The sequence below is a fragment of the Oncorhynchus clarkii genome, chromosome 10, assembly GCF_045791955.1.
Source record: "Oncorhynchus clarkii lewisi isolate Uvic-CL-2024 chromosome 10, UVic_Ocla_1.0, whole genome shotgun sequence".
NCBI classification, from domain to species: domain Eukaryota; kingdom Metazoa; phylum Chordata; class Actinopteri; order Salmoniformes; family Salmonidae; genus Oncorhynchus; species Oncorhynchus clarkii.
In genome coordinates, this window is record NC_092156.1 from 40,641,789 (window position 1) to 40,660,839 (window position 19,051).

Here is a 19,051-nt window from a genome sequence, read left to right on the forward strand (position 1 = left end):
TGGGGGTTCTGTCTGAAGTCGTCACGCAACACTGGGAGAAACAGAGAGAGGGAGGTTAGACTCTTTTTAAAAAAAAATTTTACTAGGTTTACTAGGTTGTTTTTTTTTACTAGGTTCATTGTGGATATAGTTGATGTAGTGTTTCATCCACTGTGTGGGTAGATCATCCAAGCTGGATGATCAACAACAACAAAAAACAAAGAGTTCACGGACAATAAGTGTAATTAATATACAGTGTAGAAATAACGTTGCTCTCTGTCAGTTAGTAGCAGAGTAAAGAAAATAACTGGAGGAGAGCCAGAGCCTAGAGCAGAATTCTACTCAAACAGGAATTGTGTGGGATGGAGCCAGAGCCCCGAGGTCCTGCTGTCAATCACAGGAAGCTGTGGCAGATGAGATCAGGGGTGTCTCAGTCACAGAGGCCTGGCCAGGTCTACAGAGCCATATGGCTGGGTGGGTTCTGTCACTGTCACACGTCACTCCTCTACTCACTCAGACGAGCCTTTCTTCCACCCCATAGTGACACCCCCACTTAAAACGTTGCACCTTTAGGAAACGCTGAGCGTGATATTCCATTCGGAATGCAATACAATTTTCAAGCCTCCAGGAAGAAAAATAATACAATTATTGCGCGAACACTCGCACTTAACTTGTCTTAATGGCACTGACTTTGCTGATAGCTACTTTATTGAGGATATGTACTTACTATGACTGTGATATGTGGTTGTCTCACCTAGCTAGCTTAAGATTGAATGCACTGACTGTCGCTCTGGATGAGAGCACCTGCATCTGCTAAATGACTCAAATGTAAACGTGACCATGTAAGAGCCACATATTCCCGCTGTATTTGTTCCAGCACAGTGAGGAGAGAAGGAAAAAACACAACTGTGGGAGAGAACACATTTTGGTCAGCAAGAAGTGAATTTAGATGCAACCCTGCACACCTCTGAGAAGGTAGAAACCCAACCCAATAGAATTATTCTGAAATGGGCTTCAATTCTCTAGTGTGGCGGGTGGTAAAAATATGGTGCAATGTGAAGATATTTGTATATAAATGACCATAGGGGCCTCATTACATGAAGTCCTCATTATGTGAGGTGAGAGGGGAGCTAGAGCTGGTGGAGCATCTGGTTTCTGCATCCTAATATTACAAACTGGTCCCGTACATGTAGCTGAAGGCCAACATTTAAACCTTGCCATGATTCAAGCCTCCCGAAATGAGACAGAAATCTATCTACAGTATTTGAGGAATACGACTTTGCTAAACACCATAGACACAACAAGCAGAGATGAAAAGGGCTTGAAACTGCATGTGAGCAATAAAATGAGTGATAATGATTTAAAAAGAGAGCAGGTGTTTAGCAAGTGGTTGTTTGTTCTGGATTTGGTCTCGCAACGTACTCTATCATAAAAGAGGTATGCAAATCTTGCATGATAACATCTGACGATGTTACAATAGCGATGTGCACGCTTCAATGGGGCAGACGGCCATGTGTTGTTGTGATTCTGGATGGCCAGATAACTAGCAACAATGACAAGAGGTGAATCTTTTCAGGTAATTGTATCTTATTATTGATACCAAGTCCTGTTTTGAGGTGTTTTGACTGATGCCATGTTATTCTAATAGGTTTTGTTCTGGATCAAAAAGGGGCTTAGGTGGTGTGCGCGGCAGGGTGCGTGGCGGCAGGGGGCGTGGCAGGGGGCGTGGCAATAAATGGGGTCTGGCCGTCAGTACAGCATACATTTTAGAGAACACTTCAGAGGCCCCCCCATCTTGGCGTCGTAGAGACATTTTTAAGCCAATTTCTTGCAATTCTACACATTTTGCACATTTTTTATTTTTAATTCTTCCTGACTGTCTAGCTTCTATTTTGGTGATTGTTAGTTCTTAAAGATTCTAAAAAAATATATAGATCCACTCTATTATCTTTTCTACATCCTTTATATCGTGTTTTAGTCGTTTTAGTTCTGTCACGCCCTGACCGTAGAGAACTTTTTATGTCTCTATTTCTGGTTTGGTCAGGGTGTGATTTGGGTGGGCATTCTATGTTCATTTTTCTATGTTATGTATTTCTTTGTGTTTGGCCGGGTATGGTTCTCAATCAGGGACAGCTGTCTATCGTTGTCTCTGATTGGGAATCATACTTAGGTAGCTTTTTTTTCCCTTCCTTCTGTGTGGGATCTTGTTCTTCGTTTGTGTGCAGGTAGTTTGCACAAGGAAGCTGTTCGGACGCTGGTTTCTTTATCGTTTTGTCTAAAGTTTCACCTCAGTAATAAAGGTTACGTGGAACTCAAGGAACGCTGCGCCTTGGTCTCATCCTCCTTCCGACGACACCCGTTACAAGTTTACGCTTAAATCGGTTTTCCATCCCAAAAATGTATTAGATAAATACATTTTAAAAAAACACGGCTTGCCCAAGGATTACAATGGCAAATAAATTCCTGGCTAATATAGGCTCAAATGCGCTTGCTAGCTAACCAACATCTGTAACAATGTATTTGAGAAACAAGTGCTCATTGTGCAAATGTATTTAGGTTTCCAATAAACATTGGAGACTAAATATAGCTGTCACCAATCTAAGCCAGCCCAGTGTGTTTTGCTCCATAGTTGTGCATGCGTCGGTTTTGCTGCTAAACAACCAACCCGTCTATACTGCATGTAGGCCAGTGCTGTAACAGAGTCCAAAAACTAGGACTACTACTGGAATTGCTGGCTGTAGAATGGGGTGTTTTATAATATGATCTCTCTTGACACAGGTCTGCTGAACAGTGGCTTGGAGTTTGTTGAATAGTCTATGTGATGAGAACAGCCTGCAGGGGCGTGTCACTTTCTCAACAGCAGTCAGAGGCCTGTCCCATTTCTGTCACACTTATGACACATAGCCTACACACGTGCACGTGCAGACGTGCACATACACTAACACAGTTGCCCGGGTCACGTACTACCGACATTTGCTGATGATGCATTATCAAAAAGAGCCAGAGATGGAGAGCGAGAGAGACAACAGACACCCAATGGGGTCTGGAACAGGGAGGGGGTTATTTGCATTGGGGGATTTTTGAATAAATAAACAACTTAGCATATCTGTGCCCTAAAAAAGTCATCAGCAATCAGTCAGGAGAAACTTCAGAGTCGAGACGGCGAGCGTTTACCCAGCGTTCCCCAGGGCCATGAGCCCAGAACATTACCTATCATTCCAGCAGCCAGGCAGCGACGGCAGGAAGGACAGACAACAGACCAAAAGCCACTCACAGAGAGGATGTGGCTGGCGGCAAACAAAGTATATACAGTAATTTCAGTTGTTTATACAACAGACACACAGATCACGTATAAGCCAATGAAGCTCGAGGAGCAAAGAGGGGTAAGGATGCCACTGATTAATAATGGGCACGACACGATACGTAACATCAATCAGCAGGTCACATCCAATTACTGATATTTAAACCACTGATGCCCCAACTTGTATCCTACTCCTTAGGTGTCTGTCTATGTGACTGGTGACATGTCTCGACTATAACGGTGAGTGCCTCTCCCTTCATAACTTTTAACATTGGGACAGTACATGACATACTCATCTCACAGAGATGTACCAATGTCTCTGTCTTCCATTCGCCTGCGGGTCAGCCAGACAGCCAGCCAGTCACCCTGAATGGTTAACAGTTAAGCAGTAACTACAATCATGTTGCATTAGCATCCCGTCCTTTTGTCATGTAATGTAAATTGAAGATGTAGGTGTCAGCGGACGCTCTCCTCCCCTCCCCCATCCCTCCCTCTCTCTCTCTCTCTCTCTCTCTACGTTCTCCCAATTACAGTAACAGAGCTCCCGCAGACCACACTTCAACATCTATAATTGATGATCGTCTACACTTCTGTCTCTTTACGCATTCACTGACTCACACGCTTCTCCTGCTCCTGCTCCCAACCTTACCTAACCTACTTCTCTCCCTCACCCACTTAAACTCGCCTTCTACTGTACAACAGCAGCTACAGCTGGTTTGTAGCCTTCTGTGTCTGAAAATACTGTAACATAGAAATATATGGATTGATGGCGTGGTAAATGGCTTTTAATGAATGTTTATAACAAACTGAAGGACTTTTGTTATAAACTGAAGGAAAAACTTTGTTATAAACTTTATAACTTTGTTATTAACTGAAGGAAAAAAGTCATTTAAAAAGGTCTGATTTAGTACAATTAGATAATGGTCCCGTGTTTGACAATAAGTTAGTCGCTGGGCTCTGATGTCATCTCTTGCCCAGTCATACTGGAAATGACTCAGTGGCCCACAGGCTCTGTGTGTTTCTAGGACTGGACACTGAGAGCCTTCTGCAGTACAGTACATTGTGGGAGTGGGTGTGTTAGGGGAGGGGGGGGGGTCCCTGTAATATGTGGTTCTCTCACCTAGCTATCTTAAGATTAATGCACTAATCACTCTGAATAAGAGCGTCTGCTAAATGACTAAAACGACACCATTCTGTATACTTCTGGCCGTTCTTTGGACACTGTGTTAACAACCCTCCAGACGAGCTTCAATGCCATACAACTCTCCTTCCGTGGCCTCCAATTGCTCTTAAATACAAGTAAAACTAAATGCATGCTCTTCAACTGATCGTTGCCTGCACCTGCCCGCCCGTTCAACATCACTACTCTGGACGGTTCTGACTTAGAATATGTGGACAACTACAAATACCTAGGTGTCTGGTTAGACTGTAAACTTCCAGACTCACATCAAACATCTCCAATCCAAAGTTAAATCTAGAATTGGCTTTTTGGCAACAAAGCATCCTTCACTCATGCTGCCAAACATACCCTTGTAAAACTGACCATCCTACCGATCCTCGACTTCGGCGATGTAATTTACAAAATAGCCTCCAATACCATACTCAATAAATTGGATGCAGTCTATCACAGTGCCATCCGTTTTGTCACCAAAGCGCCATATACTACCCATCACTGCGACCTGTACGCTCTCGTTGGCTGGCCCTCGCTTCATACTTGTCGCCAAACCCACTGGCTCCAGGTCATCAACAAGACCCTGCTAGGTAAAGTCCCCTCTTATCTCAGCTCGCTGGTCACCATAGCAACACCCACCTGTAGCACACGCTCCAGCAGGTATATCTCTCTGGTCACTCCCAAAACCAATTCTTCCTTTGGCCGCCTCTCCTTCCAGTTCTCTGCTGCCAATGACTGGAACGAACTACAAAAATCTCTGAAACTGGAAACTGGAAACACACATCTCCCTCACTAGCTTTAAGCACTACCTGTCAGAGCAGCTCACAGATTACTGCACCTGTACACAGCCCATCTACAATTTAGCCCAAACAACTACCTCTCCCCTCTACTTTGCACTTTCTTCCACTGCAAATCAAACATTCCTGTGTTTTACTAGCTATATTTTATTTACTTCGCCACCATGGCCTTTTTCCCCCTTTACCTCCCTTATCTCACCTCATTTGCTCACATTGTATATAGACAAATTTTTCTACTGTATTATTGACTGTATGTTTGTTTTACTCCATGCTGCTGTGTCGAACTGCTTTGCTTTATCTTGGCCAGGTCGCAATTGTAAATGAGAACTTGCCTACCTGGTTAAATAAAGGTGAAATAAATAATAATATATTTTTTTTTTAAATGCAGTTGAAGTTGTAAGTTTACATACACCTTAGCCAAATACATTTAAACTCAGTTTTTCACAATTCCTGACATTTAATCCTTGTAAAAATTCCATGTCTTAGGTCAGTTAGGATCACCACTTTATTTTAAGAATGTGAAATGTCAGAATAATAGTAGAGAAAATGATTTATTTCAGCTTTTAATTATTTCATCACATTCCCAGTGGGTCAGAAGTTGACATACACTCAATTAGTATTTGGTAGCATTTCCTTTAAATTGTTTACCTTGGGTCACACATTTCGGGTAGCCTTCCACAAGCTTCCTGCAATAAGTTGGATGAATTTTGGCCCATTCCTCCTGACAGAGCTGGTGTAACTGAGTCAGGTTTGTAGGCCTCCTTCTCGCACACGCTTTTTCAGTTCTCCCCACAAAGTCTCTATAGAATTGAGGTCAGGGCTTTGTGATGGCCACTCCAATTATCCCCAATTTCGTGGTATCCAATTGTTGTAGTAGCTATTATCTTGTCTCATTGCTACAACTCCCTTCGGGCTCGGGAGAGACGAAGGTTGAAAGTCATGCGTCCTCCGATACACAACCCAACCAAGCCGCACTGCTTCTTAACACAGCGCGCATCCAACCTGGAAGCCAGCCGCACCAATGAGTCGGAGGAAACACCGTATACCTGGCAACCTTGGTTAGTGCGCACTGCGCCCGGCCCGCCACAGGAGTTGCTGGTGCGCGATGAGACAAGGACATCCCTACCGACCAAGCCCTCCCTAACCCGGACGACGCTAGGCCAATTGTGCGTCGCCCCACGGACCTCCCGGTCGCGGCCGGTTACGACAGAGCCTGGGCAGGAACCCAGGGACTCTGATGGCACAGCTGGCGCTGCAGTACAGCGCCCTTAACCACTGCGCCACCCAGGAGACCTTATTGTAGGTGCTTCATATTTTTAATGAATTTATTTGCAAATTATGGTGGAAAATAAGTATTTGGTCACCTACAAACAAGCAAGATTTCTGGCCAGACGTGTCCCCCTGCTTAAGCCAGTACATGTCCAGGCCCGTCTGAAGTTTGCTAGAGAGCATTTGGATGATCCAGAATAAGATTGGGAGAATGTCATATGGTCAGATGAAACCAAAATAGAACTTTTTGGTAAAAACTCAACTCGTCGTGTTTGGAGGACAAAGAATGCTGAGTTGCATCCAAAGAACACCATACCTACTGTGAAGCATGGGGGTGGAAACATCATGCTTTGGGGCTGTTTTTCTGCAAAGGGACCAGGATGACTGATCTGTGTAAAGGAAAGAATTAATGGGGCCATGTATCGTGAGATTTTGAGTGAAAACCTCCTTCCATCAGCAAGGGCATTGAAGATGAAACGTGGCTGGGTCTTTCAGCATGACAATGATCCCAAACACACCGCCCGGACAACGAAGGAGTGGCTTCGTAAGAAGCATTTCAAGGTCCTGGAGTGGCCTAGCCAGTCTCCAGATCTCAACCCCATAGAAACTCTTTGGAGGGAGTTGAAAGTCCGTGTTGCCCAGCAACAGCCCCAAAACATCACTGCTCTAGAGGAGATCTGCATGGAGGAATGGGCCAAAATACCAGCAACAGTGTGTGAAAACCTTGTGAAGACTTACAGAAAACGTTTGACCTCTGTCATTGCCAACAAACAAAGGGTATATAAGGTATATATATATAAAGTATTGAGATAAACTTTTGTTATTGACCAAATACTTATTTTCCACCATAATTTGCAAATAAATTCATTAAAAATCCTACAATGTGATTTTCTGGATTTTTTTCTTCTCATTTTGTCTGTCATAGTTGAAGTGTACCTATGATGAAAATTACAGGCCTCTCTCATATTTTTCAGTGGGAGAACTTGCACAATTGGTGGCTGACTAAATACTTTTTTACCCCACTGTATGCTTGGGGTCATTGTTCATTTCGAAGACCAATTTTCGATAAAGCTTTAACTTCCTGACTGATGTCTTGAGATGTTGCTTCAATATATACACATCATTTTCCCCTCATGATGCTATCTATTTTGTAAAGTGCATCAGTCCCTCCTGCAGCAAAGCACCCCCACAACATGATGCTGCCACCCCCGTACTTCACGGTAGGGATGGTGTTCTTCGGCTTGCAAGCCTCCCCTTTATCCTCCAAACATAACGATGGTCATTATGGCCAAACAGTTCTATCTTTGTTTCATCAGACCAGAGGACATTTCTCCAAAAAGTACAATCTTTGTCCCCATGTGCAGTTGCAAGCCGTAGTCTGCCTTTTTTGTGGCGGTTTTGGAGCAGTGGCTTCTTCCTTGCTGAGCGGCCTTTCAGTTTATGTCTATATAGGACTCGTTTTACTGTGGATATAAATACTTTTGTACCGGTTTCCTACAGCATCTTCACAAGGTCCTTTTCTGTCGTTCTGGGATTGATTCGCATTTTTCGGACCAAAGTACGTTCATCTCTAGGAGACAAAACGCATCTCCTTCCTGAGTGGTATGACGGCTGCGTGGTCCCATGGTGTTTATACTTGCATACTATTGTTTGTACAGATGAACGTGGTACCTTCAGGCGTTTGGAAATTGCTCCCAAGGATGAACCAGACCATTTTATTTTAGATCTTGGCTGATTTCTTTTGATTTTTCCATGATGTCAAGCAAAGAGGCACTGAGTTTGAAGGTAGGCCTTGAAATACATCCACAAGTACACCTCCAATTGACTCAAATTATGTCAATTAGCCTATCAGAAGCTTCTAAAGCCATGACATCTTCTGGAATTTTCCAAGCTGTTTAAAGGCACAGTCAACTTAGTGTATGTAAACTTCTGACCCACTGGAATTGTGATACAGTGAATTATAAGTGATCTGTCTGTCAACAATTGTTGGGAAAATGACTTGTGTCATGCACAAAGTAGATGTCCTAACCGACTTTCCAAAGCTATAGTTTTGAAGAAATCTGAAGGAGTGGTTGAAAAACTAGTTTTAATGACTCCAACCGAAGTGTATGTAAACTTCCGTCTTCAACTGTAGAGAGTGAGAGTGAATTAGCAAAGAGACAGAAACACAGAGAGAGAGATGGAGACAGAGAGAAAGAAAGATAGAGAGAGTGAAATAGCAGAGAGACAGAAACACAGAGAGAGATGGAGACAGAGAGAAAGAAAGAGAGAGAGAGTGAAATAGCATAGAGACAAACACAGAGAGAGATGGAGACAGAGAGAAAGAAAGAGAGAGTGAAATAGCAGAGAGACAAACACAGAGAGAGATGGAGACAGAGAGAAAGAAAGAGAGAGAGAGTGAAATAGCAGAGAGACAGAAACACAGAGAGAGATGGAGACAGAGAGAAAGAAAGAGAGAGAGTGAAATAGCAGAGAGTCTGAAGTTGTATTTTATTTCGCAGAGTGGTCGCTAGCATCATAAAACCTTCCAGCAATATTGTGAGAATGTTATGCATCAGCGGGAGTGTGAGTCAGGGATCTGAATCTTGCCTTTTATCCGCCTTGTTTCACTAAAGCAGCTATAGCCTGGGGAGAATGGCTTTATTATATGCACTTGTCTTCCTTCGCTGAGATCACACAGCGCGGTGTTGCAAAAGGCTGCTCAACCATAATGGAGAGAACTTGATAATGCAAAATAACGTCCCTAAACGTGCTTGTGTTCTCACTAAGCTCGGGTTTAAATACCAACTAAACTGTTCAGCTTATCAGAGTAGGTGTGTAAGAGAAACAATGAGAGACAGAGAGAAGCAGAGGGAGCGCGCGTGTAAATCCCAGAGAAAAATATGGCTGCCACTCATCTTCTCCAATATGCCTGCTGCTCTCTCCTCTCTTCTCACTGACAAATGATAAAACAGCAAACAGGCAGATGAAACTGCATGAAATTCAGCATTTCTCTACATCGGTCCAATTCTGCTGGGAGGTAATTTAAAAAAGTGGTGTCAGAGAGAAGCAACAAAATGCCTGGGACCATCTGTGCCTCGAAACCATCCAGCGTGTTCAAACAGTGGCGAGCAGAGCTGCCTAGCTAACAGAGAGCGGAGTGGGGAGGAATATTCTGAGCTTTGTTTACTGCCGGGCTACGATTACATTCTTTCTGCTGGACACATGCAGATGGCACACAGCGTGTATATGTTTAGAGATATAGAATGTAAACAGGTGGAGGATGGGGCTGCAGTAAACATGTTCCCATTTGCAACAGCCGCCATTCAGGACAAAGAGAAAGCTCATTAATATGGTAATGCCATGCTATCACACCAATCCATAATCACACTTCTGCATACACACACGTCCTTTTGGTTGTTTCATTGAAGAGTGTGATAACGTGACCTTTGACTGGGGAATCAGCAGAAAGGTAAGCAGGGGAAACAGGGGGAACAGGGGAGACCATCTCAGGGCGTGGGTCTACGGGAGAATAGCACACGCTCTACAGCACGGGGTACCTTTAGGCATACTGGTAGACACAAACCCCTCCACTACACATTGAAGAACGATGGTGGGTAACGTATAATGTGCCAGTGTTGGTGAAATACCAGCTGCTAATAAGGCCACTACCACCAACCTTCTGTGCCAAGGGAAAGCATGGCATCAAAACAAGTCCAGTGCCATGCGAGAGAGGAGGGGGAAGGCGTGACGGCTAGGGAGTTTGAAACAGGTGTGTTCTGCCCCCCCCCCCCACCCCCCCACAGGCGCTACTGAGCCCCTGGAAGCAGCTTACAGTACCCATTAGGATTATTCACCCCAAATCCATGTTAATCACATTTGGGCACACGGTAGCCCACTGCTGCCACTGCCACCCACCATATTCATCAGGACTGTAGACGGAGACGTAGTCTGGGGGACGGTTTGGGGTCAAAAGTAGCATTGGGGGGACAGCATCACTAGTTTCCCACATATAAACAAAGTCCAACACCCAGAGAGTATAGACACATGAAACCATCCCCGCACAGCTCCCTGCACAGCTCCCTGCACAGCTCCCCGCACAGCTCCCTGCACAGCTCCCTGCACAGCTCCCTGCACAGCTCCCCGCACAGCTCCCTGCACAGCTCTCTGCACAGCTCCCTGCATAGCACCCTGCACAGCTCCCTGCACAGAGCACCTGGGCAGATAAAGATGGACTATCAATCAGAGGCCTGACTGCAGTGCCACCTCAGCAAATGGCATCAATTCTTTACGGATGACAGTTCAACAGACAGATAGGCATGGGGAATCAGTCAAAGCTTTCCGATGATAGCTCATCAGAGGGGGATCACAACGAGTCTCCTCTGACGGAGGACATTCGGTCGCCCCTACACACTGCATACACAGACCTCATACACACACACACACACACCACACACGCACGTCACGCACTCCACATACACACCACACTCCTCTCAGGGAGCTCCACTGTAACATGTTCCAAAGGGCCTCTGTGTCAAACATGACTTCCCATTCAGCTGTGTGTGCTGGCACTGAGAGGGATCTGAGAGGGAGCGGGAGTGAAAGAGAGAGGAAGGAGAGCAGAAAAAGAGGAAAACATAAGCGCTCATCCCACAAGAGGCCTTTGTGTGGCAGACTTCCAGGAATAAGGTTTAATCAGTTTTCCCTTCTTCTTCTGTCAGTCTTCTGCATTCTCTTACACGCACACACACACACACACACACACACACACACACACACACACACACACACACACACACACACACACACACACACACACACACAGATACCAACACACGCACACACACACACACACACACACACACACACACAGATACCAACACACACACACACACACACAACACACACACACACACGTAAGAACACACACACATAACAACACACACACACATGCATTACACACATTCATATCACACACACAACACACACACACAACACACGCACACACAACAACATACACACATGCATAACACACACATGCATAACACACACACACACGCATACACACACACACACACACACAAATCCCTGTCTCTCCCGACAGCAGCAGTAATTGTGCCTGCAGTCTCTCGTCCTCCATGACTCTCTCTAACTCTTCTGACAAAGCATCTTGTTTATTTATTCACAAACCTCAGCATTAATCTCTCACCCTAACCATCACTCTCTCCTCCTCCACAATCTTTCCGCCACCGCTTTCACAATCTATCCTTCCATCTCTTCCACACTATCTCTCTAAATCCCTCACTCCCCATCTCTTTATCCATCTCCCCCTGAAGGGTAGAAAAGAAAATACTCTGTAAAAGAAGCCTGTTAATGTTTTATTTTTTGAGGTTTATCCTAAGCCTGCAATCGTAATAGAAAACCGTTAAAGTAAATTCAGATATAGCAGGTCATTACCAGAGCTGTGTGAAATGAACCTCAGAGGACAGAGGACAGCGTATACGTGACGTGATGCTGAGCAAAATAACAGTAAATACCAGGCTGGCTGATCCCAGCACAGCTGGAGGTCTCAGCACCTCTAATCCTGACTCTGACTCAGCCCACAGCCCACTGGCCCAGGGACAGCTGAGTGACAGGACAGGGGCCACACCTCACTGCCAACTGGGCAAAAGACAGCAGACTGGCCCTTTTAGAGACGTGTTAAGCTGTGTGTCTGTAGGGCTCTGTGTGGTATTGGGTCAAACAAGGACCAGACCTTCCACTAACAGACTTTCCATTAACTGTAGGGTGTCAATCACTTTGGACTGACAGTTTGGGACAAACAAGTTCAAGTTCAACTTGAACTAACAAACACAGTAATTCCAGTCCTATTATTAAACAATGATGTGGTTATTCAGCAGATCTTTCAGCTGACACAGTCCTGCCTTGTTGCACTACTGCAGCTAATACCATCATTCTGTTGACAGTTGTAATGTCATGTCCTGTGAAGTCCGATTCATGTTGATGTGGCCACAGACTGAACACTATACTGGTGGTGGCAGTCAAAGGACCGGCTGTCACATCAAACCACAGTGCTCTGATACAATCGTCTAGCAATCTGGCCATCCCAGAGACAGACAGACAGCACATCAATGGCTGGTCAGAGCTCTAGCATATGGCTGACAGCGAGCCCAACAGCAGGACGACCGACTGCCTGAGCGCCCCACTGCCCGGCCGGCTGACCGCTGGTCTATAAGCAGACTAACTGGGGACAGATCCGAGGATTAGCTTCTGCTCTTCATTCATTACATTTTCTGAGAGGAAAGAGTTAATGCCATTCGATACACTGTAGATGATACATCCAGCTAGTAGTAGAGACTAAACATTGGTGCCTTAACAATGTACCTGACCACACAGCCACATCCAGAGATCAGCAGGGACACACACATTCTTTATCGATATAGCTCCTTCGTAGGCTCTCCACCCTAAGAAATCAGACACAGTTGATTCTATTGTCTGCTGTTTTATCTTATTATTTCATCAAGGTGAAACTCTTCCAAATCTTTTATTGCCTTCACCATCGCCCGCGGCCAGGCTCTGGTCCTGGCACTGCTATAACTGACACGCAGTGATTGATCACAGAAATCTCACCATCAGCAGGGAGAGAGAGAGAAAGAGAGAGAAAGAAAGAGAGCGAGAAAGAGAGGATAAATAAATAAGGAAGGGATGGCTCTTCCCCTGTGGGCAGTGTAATAACCCTTTAAATCATCTGAAGATGACTGCTGTGACAGCCAGGCTGCCTCTGCCTGCTTCTGCCTCGCCAGCCACTATCTCTGCCTGCTGACACTGGAGCCAGTCTGGGGCTCCGTCCTCCCATTTCACATACGTCTCCATATGCCAAACCCAATCGTCTATGGAGAGATGAACAAGAAGAAAGATCAAGACAACACTGACATATCCGTGGAGGAAGAGGTCATTATATAGTGATGCATGCAATGAATGAATGAATGACTGGCACATACAGTAGGACATGGAAGCTAGTACACATAAACACACACAATATGACAGACTTGTGATATCTAGTCCTTGTCCTGGTGTAAGGAGGGAGAACACAACAACAAACCATATCCTAAGGTGGATGAGCGTGTGTTCTGGCCTTGTTACCCCACCGCGACTGAGGTAGTTATCACCGTGGCAACACCGTGGCAACGCCTGCACCTCCAGTGACCATGATGCCATCAGAGGTGAGAGAAGCAGCCCAGTGGTTCTGCTAATTACAACAACAACCACTCGTGGTTAACGAGGACCTAATTGCCTGAACATGGCTTCTGCCATAGGGGACAGAGAGACAGGGAGAGAGGGAGGGATGTTGTCTGGCAGGTGAGAGAGGACACAGTGAACTTTGAAGTGCAGCGTATACTGCACTGTAGTCAATATCTCAATGGTAAGCTCCACAGCCTATCCTGGTCATATAAAGACCTGCACATTTTAAAATCCCATGCCCCTGCCCCACTGTCTGCTCTACTAAGCAGCTCACCATTGTCAGAGGCTATTGCAGCAAAAAATGGAAGCATATCACAGTATATCCCCAGTCATTATGGAGCGCTTGATGCTGCATTTCCAGGATGCCTACCTTCCCCAAGCTCCCTGAAAAGTACCCAGAGGATTTAAAGAGCACTAGGTCACTCTTCTCAAACGTAGCAGTCAGCTAAATCCCCTGGATTCTAAATCCCCTTCCCATTCCACTCTCCAGAAGGGGCAAAGCCCACACCGCCACCGTGATTCCCACTGTTGACCCTCCACAAGACTGGCAACTTCAACTTACTTCCAAGGGCACTTACGCTATTACGCTGAATGCCACGTTCCCTTTTCTGAAGATGCAACATGAACACAGAGACAGCTTGCTAACTAGACACGCAAACCAGTGGAGAGAAAAATGGTTCACTTATTTTGGAAGCATTGAAAGCTAAATAAAACATACACCCATTTTGTTTCTCTCTCACAACAGCTTTTTAAAATCAGCAGATCCCACAAACCCCAGCTGTGCAGCTAGTTGATTGCCATTATCATTATCAATAATGTCTCTTGAGTGATGAAATAACACATTAAAACAACAAGCACCCTAATGGAAATCAACGTTCTATTGTGAAAGAAAAATAACACAACCATTAAAAAAGTGAGTCAGGAGTTGACAATGGAAAGCTGAAAAGTGGAAGAGGAGGAAGAGAAGGAGAAACAGACACAGTGTCACGCCCTGACCTTAGTTATCTTTGTTTTCTTTATTATTTGGTTAGGTCAGGGTGTGACAAGGGTGGTTTGTGTAGTTTTTGTATTGTCTAGGGGTTTTTTGTATGTTTATGGGGTTTTGGTATGTCTAGGTATATGTAGGTCTATGGTGGTCTGAATTGGTTCCCAATCAGAGACAGCTGTTTATCGTTGTCTCTGATTGGGGATCATATTTAGGTTGCCATTTTTCATTTTGGTTTTGTGGGTTATATTCTATGTTTAGTTGCCTGTTCTGCACTAGCCATATTGCGTCACGGTTCGCTTTGTTGTTTTGTTTAGTTTCTTTTCAGTGTTCTCTCTTTATTAAAGAGTTATGTTCGCTTACCACGCTGCGTCTTGGTCTCCTCATTATGACGACCGTGACACACAGCTAGAAAGATAGGAATGAAGAAGAGAGGAAAGAGAAGGTTGAGAAGGTTGAGGAATATGGTTCAGCATTGCAGAGTCTCCCTTCTGATCTTCAGCTCCCCATTGGGATACACAGTTGACCACAAGGTCAAGGCCGACTGACCACAAGGGAAAACATGTCATGTCACTCACTCTCCCTGTGACTACTATTGACGATACACAGTGAAGAAACAAACCCAGGCTGCATTTCAAACTCTTAAAAGACGCACCCTATTCCCTAAGCCCTCAAATTAAGTGGACACTTCTGATGACGTATCATGACGTTACACTTGCAGGGCAAGGGGCGAGGGAGGAAGGAATGATTTTTAAATTGACCGCCCTTGCCAATAAATTTGTCAATTGTTCATACCGCGATGATTGTGTTTTCAGCCACCTTGTGGGTGCTTTATATGCGCTACAGTCAATTATGATTGCATGTCTACTTATATTAACTATATCATTATTAATATACGCCTACTGCATGATAGCTAGCAAATTAATTTGCTAACTAACGTTAGCCTGCCTAGCTACTTCTGAAGAGGAAAAGTGTTTTACTTCTACAATTTCCAAAAGCTAACCAAACAGAAACATCAATATGAGACGTGTTTGTGCATTAGTAGCACCATTTCTAACTTATTTATATTCGTTTTTATTACACTTGAACTCCATATTGACGTTGAGGTTTTAAGTTTTGGCAGACTTTTCTTAGCGGATGTACAATTTCAGGCCCCGAAGTGATGAGCTAGATATGCAAATTCTCGACATTATAGTGTGTTTAGTTTCTAGATGATAATGCTAGCTATAACAGCATTTCATATAGCTATAACATTCGGTACAGCAACATCACACACACAAGTATTTCTCAGGGAGATACTGGTGGAGACAGTCTGCTCGTCCACCCCTCAGAGGCCCATTATCTGCAACAATCACTCCTGTGTTCCAATGACACGTTGTGTTAGCTAATCCACGTGTATCATTTTAAAAGGCTAATTGATCATTAGAAAACCCTTTTGCAATTATGTTAGCCCAGCTGAAAACTGTTGTTCTGATTAACACAGGAGTGATGGTTGCTGATAATGGGCCTAGGAACGCCTATGTAGATAATCTATACAAAATCAGCTGTTTCCAGTTACAATAGTCATTTACAACATTAACAATGTCTACACTGTGTTTCTGATCAATTTGATGTTATTTTAAATCGACAAAAAACATGCTTTTCTTTCAAAAACAATGACATTTCTAAGTGACCACAAACTTTTGAACGGTAGTGTATATGACATTCTATTGGTTGCAAGAATTTTGTTTAACAATTTAAACTCAAATATTCTATGTCTTGAATCTGGCGTCGTTTTGTGTATCAGTTCATGCTTCAGTTCATGCTTCAGCTTGCGTGCAGGGTCAGAAAGAAACCCAAAGAGGATTTCAGGTCTTGGTAAACATGACCACAGGTCTAGGTAAACAAGTTAGAACTAGCTAACCAACACCACCAACTTAGTTTCAGCCAGTCAGGATATATAAATAGTCATGCTGTCAGTGTAGATAACCACATGATTGAGTATAGTATGTCATATAAACACATTTCCTCTGACTGGGTCTCACAGTAAACACATTTAGAGATGTGTAGTGCTGTGGGAGGGAGGCAGCTGCATTCTGGATGTGCTCAGCAGACAACCTAATCCACCGCAGCAGCAGCAGGGGAATTATAAACCTCACACAAACTTCACTGGAATAGCACTACAAGCCTCAGTTCCCAGCTCCAAGGCAGCAAAACTCATCAGACACCAGGGTTATTTCCAATGCTTTGCTGGGCTAAGCCATTTGGTGAGATCATTCCAACCATTTTGGTGGGTTTGTATATTTTCTATTGACTTGTATTTATTCAGGGGAACCCAATTGATACCAGTGTCTCATTTGTAGAGGTGCCTTGAGGACATAAAATCCATTAAAAAAAGTACATTTACAGTATACAGTATATATACTTTGTTCCATGGCAAGGTTAAGACGAGTTACGACAGGTGTATTTGGGTTGATTGGTTGCTGGATTATATTCACTTAAAGACAGGACTATTGGACGATGGATTTATCATAAGGACATCCCACACAAAACAGAGTGCATGTGTTACAAAGGACCTCTTTCTTTATTTGTCTTGATCCCTCTCTTTCTCTGGCCATATACACTGGCTTACCGTGTGTCAACACAGCAACGTACACAGCAATAAGGGACATGACATGGTTTTCCCTGCAAACATCATCCTTCACAAATATACTCGTACATCATGTATCCGATAATCTAGATGAGGCTTTGATATCCAAATCTAAACGTAAAATGCAATCCACACAAAGCCCTTGTTTGAAAAGGGATTTCTCTTGTCCCTTGTATAACTACACACACAATAATACACCGTTTCAAGGTATGTCCCTGGATAGGTGAATAGTGTTTGGCTCAGAGGAATGAAATTAGCAACAGGAAAGATCATAGGAGCAACATGTCAGACGTACTCTATCCAATGGACTTTTACTCGTTTACAGTTTAAAGCTCAATGCAGTTGTAATGTAATTTAACTGGAGCCCCTAGAAAGAGCGTTCATCTATTCTGCTTCATCGCATTAGTCCCAATGTACCGCCCTACACACCAACATTTCCCTTTCTCAGTCTCTCTCCTGTTCTCTCTCCTCCTCTCCCTGACCTCAGTTCAACCCTTCACCAGGCTCTTCTCTACATGAGAGTGTAACAGACAGGGGGAAATTCATTGATCTGCCTGAGATCAAAAGAGGAAGAGGAGAAAGGAGGAAGAGGGCAGAGGGTGTCCTCTCTTTCACCCCATCCTAGGCCGGAGGAGAGACACTGGCCTCTGCTCCTCTAGGCCATCCATCCATTCTGTCTGCTCACTTAGTGAACGGAGCGGCTGGGAGGGAGAGAGGATGTAACGGCCTGAGAGAGGTGGATTCATGAGGATAGGGTAGAATTTAAAGAGGAAGAAGCCCTCTATCTGAGCATCCCTAAGAGCTCTATACCACCCAGCTTATGAAGGGCAGCCATTTTGTTTCAGTTCGTAGAGGGAAAATGAGGAACGACTGACTCCAGTCGGACACACTTCTCCAAGGCTACTCAAACATCTCTCATCTCCGTCTCTCTCCATCGGCCACTGGACACTTAATTTCCATAACAACATGTTTTCTCTTAGTTCATTTCCCTTTGTTGTAGCTACAATTAACGCCAGCCCTATGGAAGTTTTCCTCCTATTGTTCGTCTATCTTTTAATTGATCAGGAGAAAGAGCTGTAGTAATAAATTGTTTCAGAACAAATGTATAAATTACAGAGCTCAGCATGTGGCCACAGCTCCTTCAGTGAACAACTGTGTTTTCCAGCTTTTATCAGACTGGGACAATCATTACTACATTAGCTTGGACTCTTCCTCATTTACACCAATAATCAGTAATTAAACCAATGCTACATTATTTTGCAACAACACATTTCTCCTCCAGCGGATAGAACGCAACCTATTCCACCCTAGAGTATGTGTAACATCATGTGTTTGTTTCAAGAGAGGTAGAATGAATTAGTGATTAGCCGTGTTTGCCAATCTACATAAGTAAAGGAAATAATAATTATGTCTGACTAAGACAGAGAGGGAAAGAGAGATAGCATGAGAGACAGGGAGGTGTTGGGGGGGCTGGGGGGTGACGCAGACAGAAGATCATTCAGGCTGTTCAGTCTGGCTGCTATTTCGTTAGGGCTCGGTGGTGGTGCAGTTGAGTGCTGCTGGTTGGGTGCGGGCAGCGATGAGACTCACTGTGGCCCACCCTCTAAGCCCTCACCCACCGAGACCAACACTACCGTCACATGCTACTGCCCCGGAGAAAACAACACACACACACACACACACACACACACACACACAC

General features: G+C 44.3%; 1 protein-coding gene across 1 annotated transcript in view; it reads right to left on the minus strand.

The window, feature by feature from the left end:
* Positions 1-19,051, minus strand: part of LOC139418470 (roundabout homolog 2-like) — a 120,204-nt gene that overhangs the window by 64,742 nt on the left and 36,411 nt on the right. The window contains exon 3 of the mRNA XM_071167941.1: positions 1-31. This exon is cut by the window's left edge and continues 127 nt beyond it. Coding sequence (XP_071024042.1) covers positions 1-31 — 31 coding nt within the window. The remainder of the gene's footprint in view (positions 32-19,051) is intronic.